Source organism: Pollicipes pollicipes, unplaced genomic scaffold, assembly GCF_011947565.3.
Source record: "Pollicipes pollicipes isolate AB1234 unplaced genomic scaffold, Ppol_2.1 Scaffold_3087;HRSCAF=3621_pilon_pilon_pilon, whole genome shotgun sequence".
NCBI lineage: Eukaryota > Metazoa > Arthropoda > Thecostraca > Pollicipedomorpha > Pollicipedidae > Pollicipes > Pollicipes pollicipes.
Genome location: NW_023596225.1, coordinates 17,227,557 through 17,252,246, shown reverse-complemented (window position 1 = coordinate 17,252,246; position 24,690 = coordinate 17,227,557). Strand labels below are relative to the sequence as shown.

The following is a 24,690-nucleotide window of genomic DNA, read 5'->3' as shown; positions in this document are numbered from 1 at the left end:
CGCCCGGGAGGCCCCGCTGGAGGCCGACGCCCCGGCGCTGAACGAGGACGCCCTCCTGCTGGAGGAGCTCGCCGCCGGCCGCGCCAACAGGGACCTCCAGATCGAGGTGCTCTCCAGCCCCAAGAGCTGCCACATCAGGGTGGACGGCCGCACGCTGCTGTTCCGCGACAAGGCCGACCAGGCGCCGCCCAAGGGGGACATCTTCATGTGGCGTATCGGCCTTAACGGCATGTACGCTGTCTCCGTGCACCCGGTGACGGGCGAGAAAACGGGCGAATCCTTCGCGCCCGGCCACATTCCCAACGCCGGCTACATGGCGCTCGAGGAGTTCGTCACGCACGTGCAGCCCGGCCGGATCGTGGTGTTCTGCGTGCTCTCCGAGGGGGCCATGGCGCTGGACGCGCAGGCAGACGCGCTGTTCAGGGCGCTCAACTCCAGCTTCGTGCCTGACCTGCAGGCGCGGTCCATGTTCGCCATGGCGGCGGTGCGCGGCGGTCCGGTGCTCGCCGAGGGGTACAGCCTCAACCTGGACGCCGTGTACCCGGGCACGGTGGGCGGCGTGCTGCGCATGGTGGCGCGCGCGCCGCGAGCGTCTCCCGCCGCCAGCTGCCTGCGCGGCCGGCGCGCCGCGTTCTGCGCGCGCCATGACGGTTACCGCGGCCTGTGCGCGTGCGACCGGCCGGCGTGGCTGCGGCCGGCGCCGCGGCCACTGCCTCACGGCCGCCTCTTCCCTTACCCGGTCGTGATCGTGGCGAGCGACCGGCCGCAGTACCTGTTCCGCTGCCTCGCCTCGCTGCTGCCGAACCGCGGCCTCGACCCGGCCAAGGTGGTGGTGTTCGTCGACGGTGACTACCCGGAGGTGAAGGAGTTACTGCGCATCCTCAACGTCAAGCTGCACGAGCACTTCCTGGAGACGGGCAGCTTGGACTCGCGGGGCATCGGCTCTCGCATTGGCCTCATCTACAAGTACACGGTAAAGACGGCTTTCGAGATGTTCCCCGAGGCGGACAAAATCGTGCTGCTCGAGGAGGACCTGGAGGTATCGCCCGATTTTATCAGCTACTTTGATCAGACCTACCACCTGCTGGACATCGACCCCAGCCTGTACTGCGTGTCCGCCTGGAACGACCACGGCTATAACCACACGGTTGGAGACCCGGCCCAGCTGTACCGAATCGGCTTTCTCCCGGGGCTTGGCTGGATGCTGAAGAGGAGCCTGTTCTTCGAGGAGCTGCTCCCGAAATGGCCGCCGCCGTGGACGGACTTTGACTGGGACGTCATGCTCCGCCTGTCCGAGCACAGGAAGGGGCGTGACTGCATCATACCGGATATTTCTAGAACGTACCACTTCGGCTACATCGGCAAGCACGTGGGCGCGTCGATGCAGTTCAAGTACTTCTACGACCACGCCTTCAACACCATACCGGACGTCAAACTGAAGGACGTCGACAACATGGTCTTCCATAAGTACGAAGAGATGCTGATGAACGCTCTCACGGGCTCCGTGATGGTGAACGGCCTAGCTCACGACCAGACCTCATGCGACGGCGTGTTCGCGCCCGCGCCAACCAACAAGACGTACGTCCTGTTCATCCGGATGCAGGGCCCGGAAGACGTGGGCGTGTGGGAGAAGCTCTCCACCTGCCTCAACCTCTGGGACTTGGACATCCGGGGCGATCACCGCGGCGTCTGGCGCTTCTGGTACAACGGCAACCCTGTGATCGTGGTGGGCGTGCCGTACGCCGAGCTCTCCTCCTTCGCCGTGCACAGCCAGGGCGAGGCGGTGATCTTCGGAGGCGAGCGGTCGAAGCGCGCCACCAGCATGGGTCGCTGGCCGCCCGGCCTCCACCGCGACATGTCCGAAGACAGGGTCAGGCGTTTCCGGTTGTCATCCGATGCCGTGAACAAGGCGGAGGCCGACCAGAGGGCCGACAGGGAAGGCGAGGACACGTGACCGCGGCCATGACCGCGCGGGAACTCCCCGAAGGGCGGAGCTCAAGCTCGTGGCCGTAACGCCGGTGAAGTGAGCTCCAGACCGCACGGGTGGCAACGTGCTGTGGTTTGGCGAGGAGGGCACAGACCGCACCCTAGGCTTGAATGACGGAACTTCCGCCGCCGGTGGAGGGAAGGGAGTGGCCGGCCTGAAGACAGCGGCGAAGTGACGGCGACCTGAGGATTACACGAGGTGGAACATCCGGCAGCCTTCTTCGGATGGGGCATCTGGCAGCGGAACGCGAATCAGTCTGGCTGTCATGCCCTACGACACCAGGTAACCCCCGACAGAACGTAGGGATTTGGGTGATTTTCGCGGGATCATTGCCTGACTGGCGGTAGGTTTCTGGCTGCTGTGTGATGTGCGGCTGCTGTGCGGTAGGTTTCTGGCTGCTGTGTGATGCGCGGCTGCTGTGCTGGTGGGTTTCTGACTGCTGTATGGTGTGCGGCTGCTGTGCGGTAGGTTTCTGGCTGCTGTGTGATGTGCGGCTGCTGTGCGGTAGGTTTCTGGCTGCTGCGTGATGTGCGGCTGCTGTGCGGTAGGTTTCTGGCTGCTGTGTGCCGATGTGCCGACAGATAACAGCTGGACGAGAGCTGTTGCACATTCTCAGGGAGATTTGCCGTTTGCTGCGGGCTTTGCGACAACGTAGTTCACTAACAAATCCGATCTTCGAGTATCAGCTTCAACGGCAGCCGTCCATACCATCTATATTGTAGCCAGCACGATGGCTGCTTTTGTGCCATGCCCTTTTTGACTCGGTCTCGTTCAACAACTCAGGAATCTGTTCATACGCAACCAATATGTCTGGCGTATGTCTGGCCCACGCGTCCAATATGTCCTGGCGTTTGTCTGGCCCACGCGCCAATATGTCCGGCGTTTGGGCCATTCGATGCGATGGATATGTATCGACTTGTGGTATCAAAAAGGTTTCTGAGGTGCTGCGTCCTGCTCAAGCGTCGTTGCGCACGCTCCGCAAACAAGAATGGAGCGATGATTGTCTTCTCGCACGATGATAATTGGAATCAGGCTACATGCGCTCGCATAATTGCACAGCCCTTTTCTGGCCTCACGATAACTCGGCTACCTATTCACAAGCCAGAATACTTGCTCTGATATAGGCTACTTGCTCGACTATATGCTGGGCGCAAATGTTTTCTGAGGATGAAGTGTATATTGTGTAATGTATCACCATATTATACATAAGTTCGAGCCATAGCTTATCGGAATGGGGGCAATGCACATTTGATATCCATTCAGCTGCGACATGGCAGATAGCTGGGCAACCAGTACAGTACCGTCGCACAGTACAGTACAGTACCGTCACCAGCGCGGTTGCCGCCAAAACATGCTATATGCACATGCGGGTCCGCGAGCTTTCCTTCCGCTCAAACCACCAGCCTAATCAACACGCATTTACTACGTTCAAAATACGTCTTACACTATCATGCAATGTATATCAGGACAGCCTTGCCCAAACAAAACACGGCTGCGGGTGCCAAGCGACCAACGACCAACACGCGCCACCACGACCACCATACCAAATACGCGCCCCACAACTGACAGAACAGATTCGACGAAGGTCCGCGCTTCCGCCGGCCCCAACCACGAGAGAAGCCACCTCTCGCCGGGCGTCTCCGCCGCGAGCAGCGCGCCGGCCCGCTCCGTCCGTGCTCGGCGGCGCCGCAGACCATTACAGATCAAACCCCGCCCCAGCGCGTCACGTCCCCGCCGGCGCCGGTGCGGCCTCAAACGACGAGGCCCTCGAACGAGACGGGCGCGTCGGCCACCTCCACCTTGGCGCGGATGTGCTGCAGCGTGTTGGTGAAGTGCTGGTTGATCTGCGTCGTCTCGTCGGATGGCTCTAGGCTCGGCATGTCCTCCCGGATCTTCTCCAGCAGCTGGTTCAGCATGTCGATCGTGATCTGCGTGCACGTGGGGTGGCGTGAAGAACAAGCTGGGTGCACGCCGAGCCGAGAGTGCACAGAGGACTTTTGCGAGCAGTGCAGATGCAATCAACGTCAGCGAGCGGACAATTGGAGAAACGAGAAACGGTTGAGCGGACATGAAAAGGCCGATTTCATCAGCATCTCGCCAGTGCTTCCAGGAGAAATCAATGTTCCCCGTCTGGTGACTGGGAACACAATCCAATCTTATCACGACTTAGACACAAACCGCGCGCCAGAGTAGCCAACGGAATAACTTACTTGCTAACAATCACAAGACCTGGCAGATATCTAGCAACAGGCAGTCTGGTTTACACGCTACAACGACAAACGAGAAGAGCGAATTTGCCCTGTTCGCAGGTGCGACCATTTCTCCGCGGACTGCCGCGTACATCTCACCTCCTTGTTGCCCTGTGAGTAGAAGTAGAAGTAGGAGTTGATAAGCTCCACCATCAGCTGACACTGGACGGACGGGTCCATGCACTGGCTGGCCACCCTCAGGCCCTTCTTCAGACACTCCAGCACCCGCTTACCGTCGCGCAGCTGAAACCCGCCCCGTCCATGTCAGCCCCGATCCGGCGAGGCTCACCCACGGACGGAACAGCCCCCCTTCCCCCCCCCCCCCCGGCACCTGCCCCGTCCAGGTCAGCCCCGATACGGCGAGGCTCCACCCACGTGACGGAACAGTCCCCACCATGGCACCCGCCCGTCATGTCAGCCCCGGATCCCCGGACCCACGGACGGAAACAGTCCGTCACTGCACCCGCCCCCCGTCCAGGTCAGCCCCGATACGGCGAGGCTCACCCACGGACGGAACAGCCCCCCCCCCCCGGCACCCGCCCCGTCCAGGTCAGCCCCGATCCGGCGAGGCTCACTCACGGGCGGAACAGCCCCCCCCCCCCCGGCACCCGCCCCGTCCAGGTCAGCCCGATCCCCGACCCACGGACGCAACAGCCGGCTGCATGAGGTTCACCCAGCGACGGAAACAGGCACCCGCCCCCGTCCAGGTCAGCCCCGATCCCCCGAACCACGGACGGAACAGCCCCCCCCCCGGCACCCCCGTCCAGGCCAGCCCCGATACGGTGAGGCTCACCCACGGACGGAACAGTCCCCCCCCGGCACCCGCCCCGTCCAGGTCAGCCCCGATCCCCCGACCCACGGACGCAACAGCCAGCTGCATGAGGTTCACCCAGCGACGGAACAGGCACCCGTCCCCGTGCAGGTCAGCCCCGATCCCCCGACCCACGGACGGAACAGCCGGCTGCATGAGGTTCACCCAGCGACGGAACAGGCACCCGCCCCCGTCCAGATCAGCCCCGATCCCCGACCCACGGACACAACAGCCAGCTGCATGAGGTTCACCCAGCGACGGAACAGGCACTCGCCCCCGTCCAGATCAGCCCCGATCCCCCGACCCACGGACGCAACAGCCGGCTGCATGAGGTTCACCCAGCGACGGAACAGGCACCCGCCCCCGTCCAGGTCAGCCCCGATCCAGACGAAAGAAACTGCCGCCGCGGCGCCAGAGCAGGCAGACGCAGCCGCTAACAGAATGCCCGTCAGTAGCTCTCATATTATCCGCATCAGCAAGGTATCAGCACGGCAACTAGTCACATAATCCAGACGAAAGACGTGTCGGAAGGCGATCACACGCGCACGAGACGCCTGCCGTCGTGGGCGACACCAGCGGCCGTGCCGCCGTGCATGAGCCGGACACTCGACTCCCCAAACGAGCGCCACGCGCCACTGCTTCGCCTGGGAGGAGAGGCCTGGGGGGACCTGTGCTGACCTAGGAGCCGTCGTTCTGCAGACCGGACCAGAAGAGGTGGGTACAGGTGGTGATGCGCACAAGGCAGCGAGCGGGGAGGGGGGGGGGATGAGGGGAGGGGAGGGTGGCACACGTGCTGACCTCGGAGCCGTCGTTCTGCAGGCCGGACCAGAAGAGGTGGGCGCAGGTGGTGATGCCGCGGCACTGGTCCGGCTTCTTCAGCAGCTTGCTGGCCGCCAGCGCGCACTGCGTCCGCAGCGGCGCGTGGTTCTCCTCCCCGAAACAGGACATCTGCCCGACAGACGCGACATTGCCAGTTCTGCTCGTGCGGAGCGGGTGTCCAACAGACAAGACAGCGTTGGGGCATCACCACGCGCAGAGCGCCCGCCTGGCGCGCAGCGAAATCAGGCGTTATTTCACGGCCCGGGCATCAGGTTGATCTCCCGGCGGACACGGGCCAACAGCCGAACAGACGCCAACACACGCTCACAGACAATGCACGTCCGGACAGGGGCAAAAATACGCCACAACGGACACCGGCATACACGTGAATGAGATGCAACGTGCTTCCGACCACCGGCCAAAGACAGAGCCACAAGCCAACCGACATTAAACTACCGGCGGAACGACACCGACGTACTCCTCGATGGACAAGACTACGTGCCCGCATTACGTCAGCTTTCAGGAACACGAGAACAACAGAATGGTGGATACAAACAAAAATAATACATGTGTTTGGATTCTGATGACATTTTCCCTTCTTTCTCGGTCACGGCACACAAGAGACGCAATTTTTTTTAGACAATGCATGGAGCACGGCCGATTTGATATTGTCCCAATTAGCACCGGCCGTTGCTCCCCAGATCAAAGGAACGATATCCACTTGTTACCGATTGCAAAGTTGCCGTGACATCGTATAATGACGAAGTCGTCTGACGAGATCGCATGGCCCGTCTTCTTTGATGGAATATTAGATCCATACATGTTTAACGGACAAAAGTGCAGCGCATTGGTGAGGCAGCAGCAAAGACGCATGCAAATCGTAACGCGTCGCATGAGCAAAAAAAAAAAACATGACAAATTTGATATCGCTAGCATCGCCCAATTTCCAGCAAGCTTTGAACGTCCACAGCATTTATTGCATTCATATTTTATCAATGGCTTACTCGCTGAGTAGAGTTACAAGCAACACAGGTCCAGCTGACCCCCTTACTCAGACATTATACTTCAGGACAGTCCGAGATCAGACCCAGCAGGCAGGCAGACACACGCTGCGACGCACTGAAAGCTCGGTCCTCCCAACCCACGGACGGACAAATGTCGCGACGATCACAGTTTCGGCCGGCGAGCGTGGGTGGGCTGCTATCCTCGGGAGCCGGCCTCGGGAGCCGGCCTCGGGAGCCGGAGCCGCCCTGTGCCAGGCTCCGCCGCCGCCGCCGGCGGGCCAGCCGCGCCCGGAGCGCGGGCAGCGCACCGGGGCTCTTCCACCAGCCAGCCGGCCCGGAAGACGCTCTGTTGCCGCCGGCGTCGCCATGGCGACAGGGGCCGGCACGCGCCGCGGCCCGACCCGCCGCGCTCTCGCTCGCTCCGGCGGTAATTTGCCGGGCGGCCGGTGAGGCCAGCGTGACGGCTTCCAGCGCCATATGGGATCGATCCGAGCCAACATCGCCAGCGCGGCAGCCAACCGCGCTCAGCTGTACGGCACGAGACAAAGCCCTCTCCCCCTCCCCGTCGGACGTCCCCGGCCGGCTATACAGGACCCGCCGCAGTACACGTCTCCGGGGATGACGACCCCGCCATTAGTGCAGCCCCCGGGCATTGTGCGCGCACCTGCGCCGTGTCAGATACATCTCCAGGCGAACGTTGCTACAGCACGCGAAGGGCGTGGTGTATGACGTCCATACGCGGACCTCTGAACCGCCGCATATATTGCGCATGGCCGCACGTCCGCATGCGCTGGAGACCATTCATGTGCCCGCAGCGACCGGTGACAATGATAGAAATCACGCGAACAAAGACGTCACAGGGGCGGGAGCTGAGGATGCAAGGATGGGCGGCGTAGAATAGGAACCCCACGGCCCAGGGAAGCGGATAACACAACTTAGATCGCACTCAGTTAGGACTGGGGCTGTGCTTAGCAAGGTACATCACGGGTAGGACAAGGAGGATAAATGGACAGGCTGTCTCAATCAGAGTAACCACAACGCGTGCCTTGACCAGGGTGGAAGCTTACGGACATGACAAATTCTGTTAGGATGGATTCCATGCGACGGACCCAAGGCGTGCGCTATTAAGCACTTAATAGACACTTCTCAACGCCAGCCGTGTGAGACATCAAATATGTATACGTATTGCATACACATATTTATAACCGCGGCCAAACCTCCCAGGTACCAAAACATAATGCCTACAAAACATATGGTGTTACTCACGAAACAATAGCATCTTCATCGCCTCGCCAATTCACTTATACTGCTTTTGACCACTGATCTAAAATTGGCTACCGTATACACTACAACGCCTTTATTATCTAAATCGCCCTTGACGTACACAACCTAATGAATCAAGACGTAAGCCACTTAATCAACAGAGACAGAAACAGACGTCGGTCTTCAACAACTAATGCAATTGGATGGCCTCTTCATTTATCACGTGTTGCGTCTGACAGAAAAGTCCGTGCTCATCCCAATTTTCAATGGAATTTTTCACAAACAGTTCGCTGTTTAAGTTATTATGTTCTAAAATGCGCGGATAAGATCAAACTCCATTTTACTTACATCAACTCTCCGTAGGAAACTGACGGCCATCACGGAGCACGATTTTTTCAAGCGGCACATATTCTGACACCAAAATAGCTCTGTCCTAATAAAACACGCCATGCACTCAATAAATTATACAAGACGTCACTATCTCGTGGCCAAATTGGCTGACCGATAGAGATAACGTATAAATATGAACATATATATATATATATATATATATATATATATATATATATATATATACATATCTGGTGGCCAAGTGGTCAAGATGGCGTCTAATGAAGGCGTGATACAGCAAACAAGACACAGGGACACAATAAACATGAAGAGACATCCGCATTCAGATCAGTCTCCATTCATTCCGCGCCAACCACATTGCCGCCGAAACTGTGCGAATCATTGATGGCATGCCTGAACGTGATTGACTGTTGGCACCGCGAAGAGGAGGGGCAACATGGAGATCAGGCGCAGCGCCAGTTAGGGTTCGGCGGGGCCCTGACTGGGGAGAAGTGCTCGAAACCGAAACCAGTGAGCAGGAAGTAAACCGCTTCTCCGGCAAGATAAAGAATCGCCCGTTTCGGTGCTCAGACTGGTGTGATGAGCGGCGTCCTCCTGAGCTTTATTCGTGTGCCGCTGACGAGGTGACCACCTCGCACACTTCAGCACCCTGAGAGTGAGCGTGATGGCCGCCCCACCTGCCGCAGTGTCCTGCTGATGAGTATCAAGGCCACCTCATCTGTTCCAGTGTGTCGACGATGAGCGTGATGGCCACCTCATCTGTTCCAGTGTGTCGACGATGAGCGTGATGGCCCCCTCACCTGTTTCAGTGTGTCGACGATGAGCGTGATGGCCCCCTCACCTGTTTCAGTGTCGACGATGAGCGTGATGGCCCCCTCACCTGTTTCAGAGTGTCGACGATGAGCGTGATGGCCCCCTCACCTGTTTCAGTGTCGACGATGAGCGTGATGGCCCCCTCACCTGTTTCAGTGTGCCGATGATGAGTGTGATTGCCGCGAGCTGCGCCTTACTGTCCGATATCTCCTCTTCATACAGCGTAAAGGCCTGCAGGACGGAGCACGGCGCGGTCACACAAGGTTTGGCCCCACCGGCTCACCGTCACACACGAGCCGACCCCAGTGCAGTCTCACGCCAGCGGCGACATGCCACGGCGCACGCGAACGAGCCTGGTGACTAGAGACGTCACGTGCATGCTCCGTTATGGCCCACACGCTATGGGGCTGAGGCGCACATTAAACACAGGGTGAGTTTGCATGCGCTGTCAATGGCCTGTCATTAGCCTCAGGCACTTTCAGAACACAAACTGGCGTGACTTTGGTTCGGAATGTCCCTTACGTCGCCACCGACGCCATCCCGTCAATTGCTTTATCGCACAACGGCCTAGAAGCGTGAAGCACTTGGCGTCAGGTTCAATATTCGGCGTGATATCACTCTGACCACAAATAAGCTTTGTGGAGGGTTCTCGGCATTAATGAGCACAACTAAACAAGATTCTGAACTACCGTACAGAAAAATATTGTGAGCACAGTGCCTGGACTGCCACGGAGCACCATATTCCAGTATTTGTGCCGTCCGTTCCCTTGGGAACGAGGCCATAGTTGGACGACCAGATACGTTAGCAATACTTAACTATTCAATCAAGTGCAAGCATGTTCCAAACTAGCATAATCCAAATGTTATCGTGATGTATCGAACAGTTCCGGAGGACACCGCCAACGAACTGTAAAAGGTTGTGCCAGCCTCCAAAGCTGGTGCGGTCTCGCTAGGCAGAATGGAGCCAAATTATTGGTTTACACCTGGTTGTGATAAAATCCGTGTTTTTCAAATACCTGCCATGAAGGAAAGAAGTAATGCACATACACAGGACATTCAGACGTACACTCCTGGGGTATCTTATCTTTTAGGCTAATCAGAAGGGGATAAAACATGATGCAACAGATTTCATGTTAGAAACACATTACCAGTTGTGCAAAGACTGCCAGGATTGATCAGAAATTTGATAAGATATTCACCACCATTCCGCATAGACAAAAATGGCGTCACACTATCACCATGTTCAAGCACGCAGAAGCCGCAGTCGCGCACACAGCTACCATCAGCCAATCTAACACTTTACCGCACATCTGTGATATTATCACTTATAATGCCAGGCTCGAAGTACACCACAAATGAAATGTGCTAGAAGCGTCTAGAAAGAAGTACTTTTGGAGCTCGGTGGCTGTATCGTTTTACAGTCAACCAATCACATGGTCGCGGATATCCCTACGTTCTACGATTTGACGTCAGTTCCAGCCGCAATGATGACAACTCCTCATGAATCGTTATCTGTTTCACCCATATAGAATCTGCCGGTGAAACAACACCGGCCTTGCCGATCGACCGTTCAGCCCGCCCGTCGCAACAGCGACATCTCATGGCCGGAAAAGTCAACCGTGGTGATGGCCTCCGAAGCCAGGGTCAACTGGCTTGTGAGTAACCTATTTACCACTGAGCAATTGCTTTATAAAACATAGAGGTGATATGAAAGTACTGTATGTAACAAGGGAGACTCAGGAAATCTAGTGAATGTGTATCAACTGCCTTCAGCCGCTCTCGAATCTCACAGACGGCAGACTCAAGTCTCTTACATCTGTCTTAATTGTCTCAAGCCACTTACACCCCTCACCGGGCGACCGCGGAGTTAGTGCCGAACAGCCCGCCGCTTCCCACGACGGTGCGTGACCACCACTAACCTGCGACATGAACTCATAGGCGACCGTCTCGTTGTTGCTGAACGGCACCCGGCCGGCCACGACGGCGCCCTGCAGAAACAGCCGCAGACTGACGTCGTACTGCTCGCCCTTGACCAGCGCCATGATGGTCTGGTGGCAGAACTGGAAGATCTTGCCCACCTTCTTGTCCCACTTGTCGTCCTGCCGGCCGCGCGCGGAAGGCGTGAGCCGGCGGCGATGTCGGCGCACGGTTCGCCCCCCCCCCCCCCCCCCCGGGCCGGGGTGTCGGGCCCAGGTGGGCGCGCCGAGTGTGAGCGAGGCTGCACGGTCCGCATACCTTCAGCAGCCCGCGGTGGCGCGACACGTCCAGACGCCCAGCTCTTGGGGGGCGGCGAGGACGGCGCACGGTTGCCCCCCCCCCCCCCCCGGGCCGGGGTGTCGGGCCCAGGTGGACGCGCCGAGTGTGAGCGAGGCTGCACGGTCCGCATACCTTCAGCAGCCCGCGGCGGCGCGACACGTCCAGACGCCCAGCTCTTGGAGGGGCGGCGAGGACGACTACTCGCGTTCAAAATCTCCTACCCCATACATACCATTGGATGGACGAAGGTGTGCGTACAGAACTGAGCATCATTTATCATGTTTTAACACATCTCAACGTTGTGGCTCGACGGTTTAAAAAAGATGAAGCACACACAATGAATTGTAACATAATCGCACACCCTGAAATAAACCATACTCCTACATAACCGAACGCGCACAAGCGCGGTGGGGCACAAACGCTGCACACTCCACAGAGCCAAGCCCACGCCGGCTCTGCGTCGCCCGGCGCGCGCACGTACGTTCTCCTCCAGCTTATGGTACTTGTAAGCCAGCTGATAGGCCTTGAAGAGGATCGGCGGCAGGGTGAACTTGATGCGACGGCCGCCCGTGCCGAAGTGGCGTCGGGCCGACGTCAGGATCAGGTACTGCTGGTCCGGCTCCTCCGACGTCATCTGGTGGATGAAGCTGCAGCACCCGGGGAAGCGCCGGAGTCAGGCAGGGCCGACTCCCGAGAAGCCTCGACGATCCACTCGATGCTCCACGAGGGCGGGGGATCACCCTTGGCATGAAAGCCCACCTACTGTGTCCAAATTCTTTATAGCGGCCATAGTTAACTGCTGATGCGTATTGCGTGTACGACTTAAAACCATCCCGACGGTTCCGAATATGGAAAATGCAACAGCAGCAAACTTTTGCAGACAATTAGTGGACTAGAACAGCAGGGCGCATTTGCCGACATGACGCCAGGGCGAGCTCACCGTCCCACCAGCTCCTGCTCCTCGTTGAAGTCGTCGTCGGAGAAGTCGGAGCTGGAGTCGGGCTGGTCGGCCACCAGCACGCCGATCAGGGTCAGCAGGCTGTCCACCTGGGAGAGGACGCGGCGAGACACCGAGTTCACGTCACAGACCGATAGACCTGACCCTCAGCCCACATACATGCCGATCCCGCTCACAATAAGGTTATTCGAGTCAGCACGCAAAAGGAGTGTGGTTGCATGCAAAATGTATTTTCGCCACGAAATGTTTTTTTGTGTGCAAAAAAATGCAAAAAAGTTCAGCACCGAGTTTGCAGTTAATGGGCATATTTCCACTGACTCAGCGAGTTAGCAACACCCACTGCACAGCATAGGCTACCACCACCTGCTTTACGAGCCAAAATGTCCTCCTATTCTTCGCTACGTTGACGAAGGGAGTACCCATTCATATTTGATCCTGGTTGTCACGACATCCAGCCATGGTTCACGATGGTATCAGTAACGCGTCGATGTTCCAAAAGATCACAAGATTATCGCCCACGCCGTTTGCCGAGCTCGCACGGCGGCACGGCGACCCCGACCTGAATTGATTGCAATGCACGTCAACCAATCGCCGCGGCCCACGCCAGTCGGCCCAGTGCGCCGACCCTTGGGGCGGACTCGCCATCCCGACCGTAGCGGGTCCCGATCCCCTGGCCTGCGTTACGTGGACACAAACGCCAGCCCCGGAAACCTTGAACTGTGCCGCCCGCTGGATCCGTACATCACCACCCGAGCCCCTGACCTGGGCCGCCCGCCAGACCCATACACCACCACCTGAGCCCCTGACCCGGGCCGCTTGCTGGACCCGCACATCACCACCCGAGCCCCTGACCTGGGCCGCCCGCCAGACCCATACACCACCACCCGAGCCCCTGACCCGGGTCGCTTGCTGGACCCGCACATCACCACCCGAGCCCCTGACCTGTGCCGCCCGCTGGATCCGTACATCACCACCTGAGCCCCTGACCTGTGCCGCCCGCTGGATCCGTACATCACCACCTGAGCCCCTGACCTGGGCCGCCCGCCAGACCCATACACCACCACCCGAACCCCTGACCTGGGCCGCTTGCTGGACCCGCACATCACCACCCGAGCCCCTGACCTGGGCCGCCCGCTAGACCCATACCTCACCACCCAAGCCCCTGACCTGAGCCGCTTGCTGGACCCGTACATCACCATCCGAGCCCCTGACCTGAGCCGCTTGCTGGACCCGCACATCACCACCCGAGCCCCTGACCTGGGCCGCCCGCTAGACCCATACCTCACCACCCAAGCCCCTGACCTGAGCCGCTTGCTGGACCCGTACATCACCACCCGAGCCCCTGACCTGAGCCGCTTGCTGGACCCATACATCACCACCCGAGCCCCTGACCTGGCCCGCCCGCTGAACCCATCCATCAGCATCCGAACCCCTGACCTGAGCCGCTTGCTGGACCCGTATATCGGCCTCGATGATGCGCTCGATCAGGTGCATGGCGACGTCTCGGCGAGCGGCGTAGTCCAGCAGCTCCAGGCAAGGCGTAAAGAAGTTAAGCTGCAGCACCGTCAGGTCGTCGTAGCTGTCCAGCGGGATCTGCAGCAGCCGCTGCAGCTCCTTGCCCAGCGCGCTGTCGGCAGCCACCCTGCAGACGTGCGGCGGTCAGAGACCACTGTCCACCTCGACACATGCATCGGGCTTTGCTGCATTATCTCGGGACGCGTAAAGTAGCAGTTGGCCATTAGTGTCGCGGCCTTTCACGCCAGCGATAGCGGGAGGCGACGAAACACAAGCACGGTAGCCGAGCCAAAGCTCGAGACCTCGGCACACTGTCACGGACGAGCGCTCCGCAGACTGGGCGACACCAGGCGGTGGCCGAGCCAACTGTGCAGACCGGGCGACACCAGGCGGTGGCCGAGCCAAAGCTCGAGATCTCAGCACACTGTCATGGACGAGCGCTCTGCAGACTGGGCGACGCCAGGCGGTGAGCTGAGCCAAATGTGCACAGTCCACCGCACGGACCACCCCAGCTGAATCCCTGTCATCCCGCACCCGGCAGAGTCCCACGGAGTCGGGTCTGGACCACGAGCCGCCCCTAGCGGCGAGGGCGGCCAGGGGCGGGGATGAGAGCGTCCGCCGCCAGCACGCACCTGGTGGCCATGATGCCGTTCATGAGCTCGGCGGTGCGCTCGAACACCTTGTCGACGTAGTCGAGCCGGTCGTGGTAGCACTTGTGCGCCAAGTTGAGCAGCGATACCTGCAGGGCGGCCATGTCCTCCGGCGGCAGGTTGCCGGCCCGGTTCTGCCGGTCAGAAGCCCTCGCGTCACACAGGGTAGATGCGGGGCAGGGCCTCGTAACTGACGACGAATTGCGGTCATGCTGGCCTGAATTGGCCTGTGGAGGTCAGGATACACGCTGGCGGGCAAGACTACTGTTCTTTCTGCAGCTTCCAGCTCCTAGTACTGCTGAGGACTAACACTTTTACATGCAATCTAGATTTTCACAGCACTGAGTTCGCAAAGATCTACCTGCCTCCAACTTGCTTCGAGTAATGCAAAGGCTCTGCCTTTGTCATGGCTAAATGATAGTACGGTTCAATACTTAATTCACCTCAATACTTACGTCTAACAGTGACTAACAAAGTCGCAGTAATGGGCAATTGCGAGAGCGGCAAATTACTAGCTGTAGTGAACTTCGACAAGTGCCACCAGCTGACCATGGTGGTCCAACCACAACACAGCAGTCGCCAGCACTTGAAATATTACGTCGTGTGCGAGCCATTCAGGAAATTACAGACATTTGTGAAATGTCAGGCTGCGGTGCCACTTGTAATGGTGACGGCATTGCCATGAGCATGCCATGTCCATTTTCAAGTTCACATTGTCCCTTCCAAGGTTAATCTGCAATTCAAACAAAGATTTGGCACTTCAACTGCCAGCACTCTGCATGCCCAATGTCCTCCCCCCCCCCCCCCCCCCCCCGCTCCCCACTGCTCCACCTCCCTCCCATCCCCCTCCACTGCTCCGAGCGGGATGTACCCTGAACACCTCCGCGAGCCCGGCCGAACGGGCGCCCGCCGTCCACGACTGCACTCACCTGGATAACATCGGCGACCTGCTCCGAGAAGATGTCGAAGAGCTTGACGTTCTCGGGGATGCCGGCGCCGTCGTCCCTGGTGGCGAACATGGCCAGCCGGTCGATGAGCGAGATGATAATGGTCTTGACGTTGACGCCCGGGTGCAGCTCGGCGCACGCCTTCAGCAGCGACGACAGCGTGGCCAGGTGGAACTCGTCCGGAAACACCTGACGGCGGCCCGGCGGCGGTCGGCGGCGGACTCGGCGCCGCGCGGACAGGCAGACGAGGGAGATCCCGTCTTCCACGAGACCCGTGGCGTTAGGGTTGGTGCAGCCGCGGCGGTCGTGTCACGGAAACATGTGCCTGAAGCGCTAGTGACTGGTGCTATCGTTTCAGTGGTTTCACAGGTTCGCAGTTCTGCAGGGAACCTGCGCACCATGTATTTTTATAGTTAAACTCTAGGTCGTGTGCATGCCAAGAAGAAGCATGTCAAGCCCGCGAACAGCCTTCACGACAACGGCAGCGGCATCCCGACCGCACCAGCTCTGGCGACGGCCACTGACCTGGATGACGCACTCCATCAAGTACTCCTGCGAGATCGGGTCCCGGCAGCTGACCACCTGCTCCAAGACGCCGGGCAGCACCGTCTGCGGAAGTGATGCAGCGTCACACACCGACAGACAGACCGCGGGTACACACGACGACACAGCACCCACACTCACTTATGCCCTCGGCCGCCTACCTTCTTGTAGATGTCGACATTGACGGCCTCCAGCTGGCTGAGCCGCAGCAGATTGGTGCCCACCAGCAGGCGCAGCTCCTGCCGCTCGCGCTCGCGACGCTCGCGGTCGCGCGTGTGGCCCTGGTGCTGCATGCGCACCCACAGCTTGTTCATCTCGGCGAAGTTGAGCAGGATGAAGTCGATCGAGTCCAGCACCTGGCCGGCGCTGGCTGAGTCAGCGGCCCGCGGGCGCCGAGCGGCGGACAGCCGCGGCCACGGGGCGACGCAGGCGGCTGCGGGGCCGACTGACGCTTACACGGACACGGTCATGGTGCATCACATATCAGCGTCAAGCAAGCCGCAAGGCACGTCCTTCCACACCCTTAATGGTAGGGAAGAGGTTCGGCAATTAGTGCACACCATTGCCAAACAAACTTAAATGACGAACGTACCGATCGCCACAAAAGATACGATCACAATGATTGTTTCCTCCCAATCGATGACGGATATACGGATTCATACAAATAGTGCGATACCACTGATTTTTTCCTCTCAATCGGGAGACACCACGGCGTTCGAGCAGGGTGCAGTGGGTTCGGTCGGCCGCCGCCGTCGCCGCTCACCGTGCCGGTCTTCTCGTCGTCCTCCTGCTCCGTGTCAGGCAAGATGTCCTTGGTGCACTGCAGCAGGTAGTTGCGCAGGAACAGACCGCGCAGCGGGTTCTGCACGCCGCGGCACATCTCCACCAGGTCGTGCAGGATGTCGCGCGTCGCCTGCGGCACTGTCTTCGTGAAGACGCGGCCGACCGTGATCAGCAGGAACCTGGCGGCGCGCGCGGGCACGGCTCAGCAGACGGAACGAGACCTGCCACGGAGCGGACCGGCCGGAGCGGGCCGCCGTGAGTTCCGGCAAGGGCGCCCTGCAAGAGGCCTGCCGACACGAAACATGTGAGCGGAAACGTCCGACGACGACGCGCACTGCGTCATCAGGTTAACGCGGGAGCACGTGTGAAAAGCATGTATTTACAACGCTCCAAACTTCATCCAGTGAGGTGACCAGGATGTGAATATAAATTATTTCTACCAGAGTCCTAGTTCTCCTGCTGCACCCGCACGCAATTCGTTGGCGCTAATCCGCCGCCTTTCACCCAATCTCAGACATCTGACCTGCCTGGCCTATTTGTCAAGCCTGAGGTGCTTAGATGCTGGGTTAGTTACTTGGTTGATGATGTTTGACCGATTTTGAGCAAAGGGAGGGGAAACAGGCAGTGAAGCCCAAGCTCCAGGCGTAATAGCATCACAAAATATTGACATCCCCACCACCCAAGCCAAATATTGAAATACTGTTGGTGAGTCAGCACTTCTTAAGTGCCCAGATCATCACCAGCTGATGGCTTTACAGCTCAGCTTTACAGCTGACGGCCTTACAGCGGCTTACAGCATTTAGCATGGTTTACAGCTCAATTCCTCGTGCATAATGGTATCACTACCCCATCACCAACCAATGCTCAGTGGCCATGAAAAGGCAGACTGGACAGCTGGCATTCAGCAGCACTCACAGCCGGGGAACGATGTTGCCTGCATACTGCACCAGCTCGTACAAGTCGGTGGGCTTGCGGCCCTTCTGGAACTCGTCCACCAGGCACACCTCCAGGTTCCTCAGCTCATCGCAGATCACCATATACAGCTCATAGTAGCTTTTTGGTGACAGCCTGTGCATAGGAAAATAGTGCAGCACTGAGGTGGTGTTTTGGTGTCACTGACACCAGACCAGTTTCACACTCCACTGTGTTCCTCTTAACTCAATATAGACAAGGACAGAACAATGCCACTATCAGCACATCCACAAGTTCACCACAAAAATGCTAACATCTGAGACACCCAAGACTAGTGGCAGCTGTAGCAATGTGTCTGATGAAAGTTTCTTCATGAACCATAAGGACAACCTCCCCATGAACAGGACTGCTTATGGTGCTCCCTGCTCTATGCAAAGAATCAGATCAATTGCTTGCTACATAAATCCCCTGTCCAAACAGCCTCACCTAGCAGTTCTAAGCTCTCCTAGCAGTGCAGAGGCAAACTTGAGGCCATCCATGAGTTTGCCCTGGTCCAGGGCTCGCTTCATCTGCATGGCCTGCAGCTTGGTGTTGGACTTGGCCTCATCCAGGACCTTGTCCTGGTCATCAATTGGAGTTGATGGCTGCCACCAAATCATGTGGGTTAGGAATAGCAGAGCATGATAGAAGTTTCTACAGTCTTTTTATCCTGGGTCAAATGTGATGAAACAATGCCTATGTTTGTTATTGAGGTCTATGCAGGCATTGAACTAACCTACTGCCTGGTCATTCACTTTGCAGTTATCTTTGTGACTAAGCTGACATTAATCAAGCATGCAGCTATTACTGAGATCATGACAAAGTGCTTGATTATTCCTACACTATTGTCATTAACACTTGCCATATCATGCTGTGTATCATAGACAGGATAAGCAGCATCATTAACAAATCAAGTTGGTTGTCACATGTAAATATCATGTTGTCTGACATGTTCCTCTATCACACATTGAGAGGCATGGCATGTTGGTACTTCTAGGGAGAATACGCCATGTCAAGAATGCAAATATCTGAAAAGGCAACAACTTTTCTCCCAGTGGCAAAATACTAGAAGCCAAAAGGCAGTGATTTAAAAAAAAACAATGAAGTGAACACAACCAAGCACATTCATTACTATTATACTTTAAACACCCAAAGGCAAAATGGTGGGCAGAATGTCTACCATATAATATGCAATAATCCCAAAACAGTGTTACTTTATACAGCATGCAGTAAATCTAATACAGCATGATTGTTATCAAGCAATGCATATACTTTATCTAAACCATGTTTTTGTGAATAAAACACATCTGTATTGCTGCAGTCTAAGGAGAAAATTTTCACATGAGCTTCATTATCATAACATTTCAGCATAAGACTATTATGTTGCAAATCCAAGCTGAAGTGACAGAATGGTCAGCATGCCATTCTACCAATTACAACAAGTTTTGATGAGACCTTGATGCAAAGGCACTGCCTAGCACAGTTGAATTAGGCATTGAGGCTGCTCTCAATATCCCAGTGGCATCTTTATCATTTTCAGACTGGTAGGCAAGCAAAACCAATTGTGACTGTCATGCCATCCAACATGACATGGAAGGCCATGAGGAAAATGAGCCTACATTCCACTGCAAACTGCAAGCTGATACATCTTGTTTTGAACAAACTATAACTAAGTCATATCTGGTTCGAATGTGTGTCTGCTCCTATTCCTCACTGCTTCGAGAAGCCTCCAGGAAGTCACCTATGTTAACTCTTGTAACTTTTTGAACAAATGTAAATTAGTGGCATATCGCCATAGTCCCCCCCCCACGAACACATGCATCTCCTCATAGCAAATCAAGGACATACCATGTTGTTTTAAATTGTGCTAGAATGTTAGGCTGCCAGTTCGCTCAACGCAGCACGCTCAACTGGATATCAAAAAAAAATGTACAGCTCCAATCAGAGTGAAATCTTACACACAACCCCGATGCCTGCCCATCCCATTTAACACAGAAGCCCACACATTTTCTTTTCATGAAAAAGGAAAACCTACCATCCTCGGCTGCTTATGTTATTGAAAATTAGCGCCAAGTCCTGCAACCTGCTACGCAACCCGATCCTTAATGATACGTGTTACAACCACTCAAAATATGTATCGCGCCCTCCGCACTATGCAAAATCAGCCCAGGAGTGTAACAGTCGCGGAATATTTGCATCGCAACATAAATAGAGATGGGTGTTTCGTACCAAGTTGAAAAAAACATGGACAGTGGCTCATTTAAGGGTTGTATTATTAGCCATTATTCCGAGAATTAGGTTTTTCTTCAGAAATATAGCGACAGTTTAAAAGGAATGCGATAAAAAGTTATAAAAGTCACATTTTTTATGAACTTTTGGAGCATCTTTATGTACTCATATGTTCTGAAAGTAGCTAATTAACTTAGTTGTCCATTACAATTAAAGCCGATGATTCACAAAGCTGCTGTGCGTGGTCGTGCAGGTGTAGCTTTCGCCGGGGTCTGTTGCGACCTGTCCGAGTTTACAGAGGTGAGAAGCTTGGTCACGAAGTGCCCATTTAAATATCAAAGCCATATAGGTTTCAATGGCGCGCAGCAGATGGTTTTGAGCTGTCCTTCATGTGATACGGTGAATACAACTGGCGTCTGAGTGCCTCTTGGGTTTCTGTGTTGTCATAGGCAATTTAAAGGAATGTCTGGATATACAGGCCAACTAGGGCTGGGAATATGCGTAATTTGTTGGGTTACATGAAAGCTCTTTATCTCATTACTATGATCACTGAAGCATGCTGTATGAAAGGCATGTAAACATTTGGTAGTTGGCCACCATAACATTTGGGAATATGCATAATTTGTCAGATTACATGAAAGCCCTTCATCTCATTACTTTGATTGCTGAAGCATGCTGTATGAAAGACATGTAGACATTTGGTAGTTGGCTGCCATAACATTATTGCTTGTACTATGCAAGGACAATGTAGGAATAAGCATTGCACATTAGTTAGGTTGAGACATTTTTGTTCTGTTAGTTGCATGATAAATTTTATATTCACTGTAGCACATGTAATTTTGTGATTTTGTATTTGTGATTTGCCCACATCAAAACCTAAAAATTAACTTTTTGTTTCCAACCCAAAAAATTGTGTGCTTATCTTCAGCCTTCAGTTTGTTAGGTGTCATTGGCTAGCCTTGAGCTTTTTCATATGGTCCAGCCTTCAAAGATTCTATCTTCCGAGCTGCATGGTGATGTGATGTTCACATCCTGTACCCTAGGTGCCCCAGACCCTGAACTCAGGCCAGGCCAAACTGAGCTGAATCTCTAAGGCATTTCTGCCTTAAAGATGTTTAAGAGTATTTCTGCTTGAATTTTTATAGCTACATTATAATGCATTGAAGCAATTTCTCTTAATATGCTTAAGTTTGTAGTTCATGTATGCCAAACTCTGGGATTTGCTCCAAATTTAATTTGCACCAAACTTGGGACTTTTGGACATATAAAACTCAAATTTAAGATATATTGACTGTTTGTTTATGTTCTTTATTTTATTGTTTTGGATGTGTATGGCCTAGAAAATCACTATATAAATGTTTTTGATTCACTACTTGCTATCTGCTTTGATTTTAAGAAGACATGCTCCAGACATTTTTGAAATTTGATTCCTTTTGCACATCTACATATAAATTTTGAGTTTTTCTACCCTTGATAATATTGGGTATTATTAACATCCAGAATCATCTCACTTGAGCTGAAGGTTACAAATGACAGATGACCTCATGCTCTGATAAGCCAGTAGCACAGCTGTCTTTGCAGCTCTGTTGTCCATGGTAAATAATAGGTGCTGCCATAGTGCTTATTTGTTACCTAATAAAAATTCTATTCAGCTGAATGTATATAGTTATACAGTGTGAGCCTGCAAAATAGGTTACATCATGTTATATCACCAGCTATGCTTTTTGGGCTGAGCATGTAATGCACTTTTGTTCAATATAATTCTTCTATTGTATAGGTCATTGTGGTCAGTTGAAATCAGAATCACCTCTCAGTAGAGGAGGATGTTAAGAATTATGTCTTTCCATGAGATGCCAGAGGGATTATGCTCAACTTTTTCAAGTTGTGACTCCTGCTGTTTCTGCTCCATACTCCCAATCTGCTGCCCTTCCCCCAGTTTGCTGTCTTAATAGTAATTGTACAATATCTCTAAGAGGACTGTTTAATACAAGCAGACTGTCTCAAGTCATGCCTACTTTGGTTCATATCATGCTTGCATGTACAATACATGTCATAATTCAGCAAGAGTTTGCAGTTTCTGAATGGAACCTCTGGTCCAGGGAATGAAGTGCCTTTGGTTGGGCTCTCCAGTATGTGATCTCAATGTGTGTTATCTTTGGCACACTGAACAGTCAAAACATCCTCTGAGTAATGCAAGTCAAAGGATGGCTGAGTTCCCTGCTGTAAGCTGACCACTGTTTATGTTTGGGTGTGCTTGGAAGCAGGTGCTCAAGTTCATCAACACTGCATGCATCCAAGTTTCACAAAACATGGCTCGCAAGCATCATTGAGTGCATATTTCGCCTCGCGACTAGATCGTTAGTGCTGCGATGACGTTCGTCTGGCGTGATGAACAGTGCGGTTTGGCGCACGTTGCCGCGCGCGCCGCACTGCCAGGACCGTCCGTGTCCGCTCGATAGAACCAGCGACAACTGCACGCCGTGCGGGTAACCACGGGCGCGTCGACACGTGGCCTGCATGGCTCCTCCAGGCCGATCGATGCCCCCCCCCCCCCCGCCCCTACCCGCCCCCTGTCGCCCGTGCAGTGCGGTGACAGGTGGCTGGTCGTTACGTGACCGTCTGCTAGCACCCGGTGGCGCGGCAGCCAGAGCCCCGTCGGGGCGTGGGTGTGCCCCACCTGGCCTGTTTGGCGGACTCTGAACGCGGCCGTCGCTCGGAGGGGGGGGGGGGGGGGCTGGGGACAGGGGGCTGGCTCGCTGGATCGCTGTTGCTCAGCTACCGCGTGAAACAGCGGCGCGTGCCGTGCCCGGCGCGCATTGAGCTGCAACGACCCGCGTGTGGTGCGACGTTATTGGACGCCCGTGTGCGATGAGCGCCGGGCTCGCGTGTAGCGTAGTGTGGCCGCTGTCGTTAAAGCCCTCGCTGGAGGTCGTGCCGTGGAGCATCTGGCCAAGTCTAGTCCCGGTCTGGAGTGCCGGGCCGCGCGCGCGGGCGGGACGGGTCCAGCCGGTGGCCACGCGTCGGCGGTGGGTGTGTCTTGCATGTCGTCCTGACTGGCCCTGTGCGTGGTGGCGTCGGCGCCGCCATCCGTTTATGTGCGCCGTCCGCCGCGCCTAGGCTGGCGGCACGCTCCGCGTGCTTGCCTGTCGCACGTGGCGCCCACCTGTTGTACACGTCTTTGTACGAGTCCCGGTGCGGGCCGCCCTGTCTCTCACACCGTTGTGTCTGCCATGATTGTAACCTGGCAGTTTAGCGTCGCGTCCGTCTGTCGCCGCATCGCCGCCGCGCGCTCGGCGGCGGCAGCTGTCTCTGACCGCGCCGCCCCCTCCTCCGCAGCCCTGACCGAGCGCCTAGGTCCGCGGCCGCCGACCCGCAGCCATGGCCGAGCGCTTCAAGGTGTCCGCGGCCAGCACCAACGCCTCCTATGGCACACTGGAGGACGGTAAGGTGGCGGCACCCGGCGCGGACGACGTCATCACCATCACGGGCCCTTCTCCCGAGCCGTTCGACTCCGCCCACTCCGTCCTCGGCAAGGGTAATGCTCCCGGCTTCGGCAGCGGCGCCGCCGTCGACCGGGCGCGCCGGCCTCGCCGGCTTAGCGCATCAGTTTGATGTTGCTTGAGCTTTGCACGTGCGTCGGCGGACTGCGGGTGATGCTGTCAGGCGCTCCCAGACTCAGATTTTCGTTTCCAAGCCCATCCCCAGGTTCCGTCTGGTAGTCATAAGCTGAAGGTTCTCTCATGTGAATGTTCTTTTGGAAAATACGTGTCTCGTTGAACATTCTCATCTCATCTCATCTCATCGCGAACACTCGGCCCGGGCAGATGGTGATCGGATGCAGGGGAAGTCCCGTACGGTTTTGCTGTAAAAGGTATTTTAAGCCATGCTACGTGATGCCATTTTGAGAGCATCCTCCGCATCCAAAAAATTGTGTGAGCGCCGTTTGGTTTCCTTACTAACTGTGAAGCATCGCCAGTTTTGCCGCGAATCTTAAGAACTGCATGCTTACTATGCATTTTCTCATCTTTTAACGTTTCGATTAGCGGTCAGAAAACGCAGGCCGGAGTTTGCCGCGAGATCTGGGAAAGCCGTCAATTTTCATGTGATGTGACCGACACGATAGCGATACCCATGTTCGCCATGCTATAAGATGCTAGTCGTGTCAGGCTTCGTATGCAGTTTTGTAATCAAGGACCTTTACCCTTGTTATTGGGTCCGATGACCCGCACGTAAGTACCCCCAGACCGCCGACGCACGCTGCTACTTAGACACTCACTAACACGTATTTTAGTGTTTTTCGTTGCGCTATTTTAGAAGCTTGGATTATTAGCCCCGCCTTACGTTTTCCCACATCCGCCACTTACCTGATGCTGTCCTGTCGATGTTTGGCGCCCGAGATCCTCCACCTGTTCTGCCGGTCCCACACGGAGTTCGCGGCGGCCCCGCGCCGCGGTCTCTCATCGCGAACACTCAGCCTGGACCTGCTCACGGGCCCATTGCCGAGATGCACCGCGTATTGAAGGGCTCTTTATGTTTTCAGTTTTGTTTTGGCTCTGTCGAG

At 55.8% G+C, this 24,690-nt stretch overlaps 3 protein-coding genes across 11 annotated transcripts in view; 2 read left to right on the top strand and 1 right to left on the bottom strand.

The window, feature by feature from the left end:
• Positions 1-692: 692 nt before the first annotated feature.
• On the top strand, positions 693-3,202 carry LOC119089445 (protein O-linked-mannose beta-1,2-N-acetylglucosaminyltransferase 1). Its single transcript, XM_037212146.1, has 2 exons — positions 693-2,334; positions 2,456-3,202. Exon 1 carries the CDS (start codon positions 992-994, stop codon positions 1,952-1,954), a length of 963 nt encoding a protein of 320 aa, XP_037068041.1. The 5' UTR covers positions 693-991; the 3' UTR covers positions 1,955-2,334; positions 2,456-3,202.
• Positions 3,150-20,026, bottom strand: Vps35 (Vacuolar protein sorting 35). Its single transcript, XM_037212145.1, has 16 exons — positions 19,936-20,026; positions 18,348-18,505; positions 17,865-18,017; positions 16,930-17,128; positions 16,328-16,522; positions 16,149-16,232; positions 15,606-15,812; positions 14,659-14,810; positions 13,949-14,153; positions 12,494-12,600; positions 12,035-12,200; positions 11,217-11,396; positions 9,445-9,528; positions 5,846-5,995; positions 4,336-4,479; positions 3,150-3,915 (listed from the first exon to the last, which is right to left on the bottom strand). The coding sequence occupies exons 1-16, from the start codon at positions 19,936-19,938 to the stop codon at positions 3,739-3,741; spliced, it is 2,364 nt and encodes a 787-aa protein (XP_037068040.1). The 5' UTR covers positions 19,939-20,026; the 3' UTR covers positions 3,150-3,738.
• A 362-nt stretch (positions 20,027-20,388) lies between these two features.
• kcc (solute carrier family 12 member kcc) overlaps positions 20,389-24,690 on the top strand; it is a 95,064-nt gene continuing 90,762 nt past the window's right edge. For 7 of the 9 annotated variants that reach the window (XM_037213388.1, XM_037213390.1, XM_037213387.1 and 4 more), the window contains exons 1-2: positions 20,389-20,429; positions 23,466-23,664. In XM_037213388.1, the coding sequence (XP_037069283.1) occupies positions 23,508-23,664 (157 nt within the window). In that variant the 5' untranslated portion in view covers positions 20,389-20,429; positions 23,466-23,507. Of the gene's footprint in view, positions 20,430-20,509; positions 20,529-23,465; positions 23,665-24,690 lie in introns of those variants that run through there. The other 2 variants (XM_037213393.1, XM_037213386.1) reach the window with 2 other exon arrangements.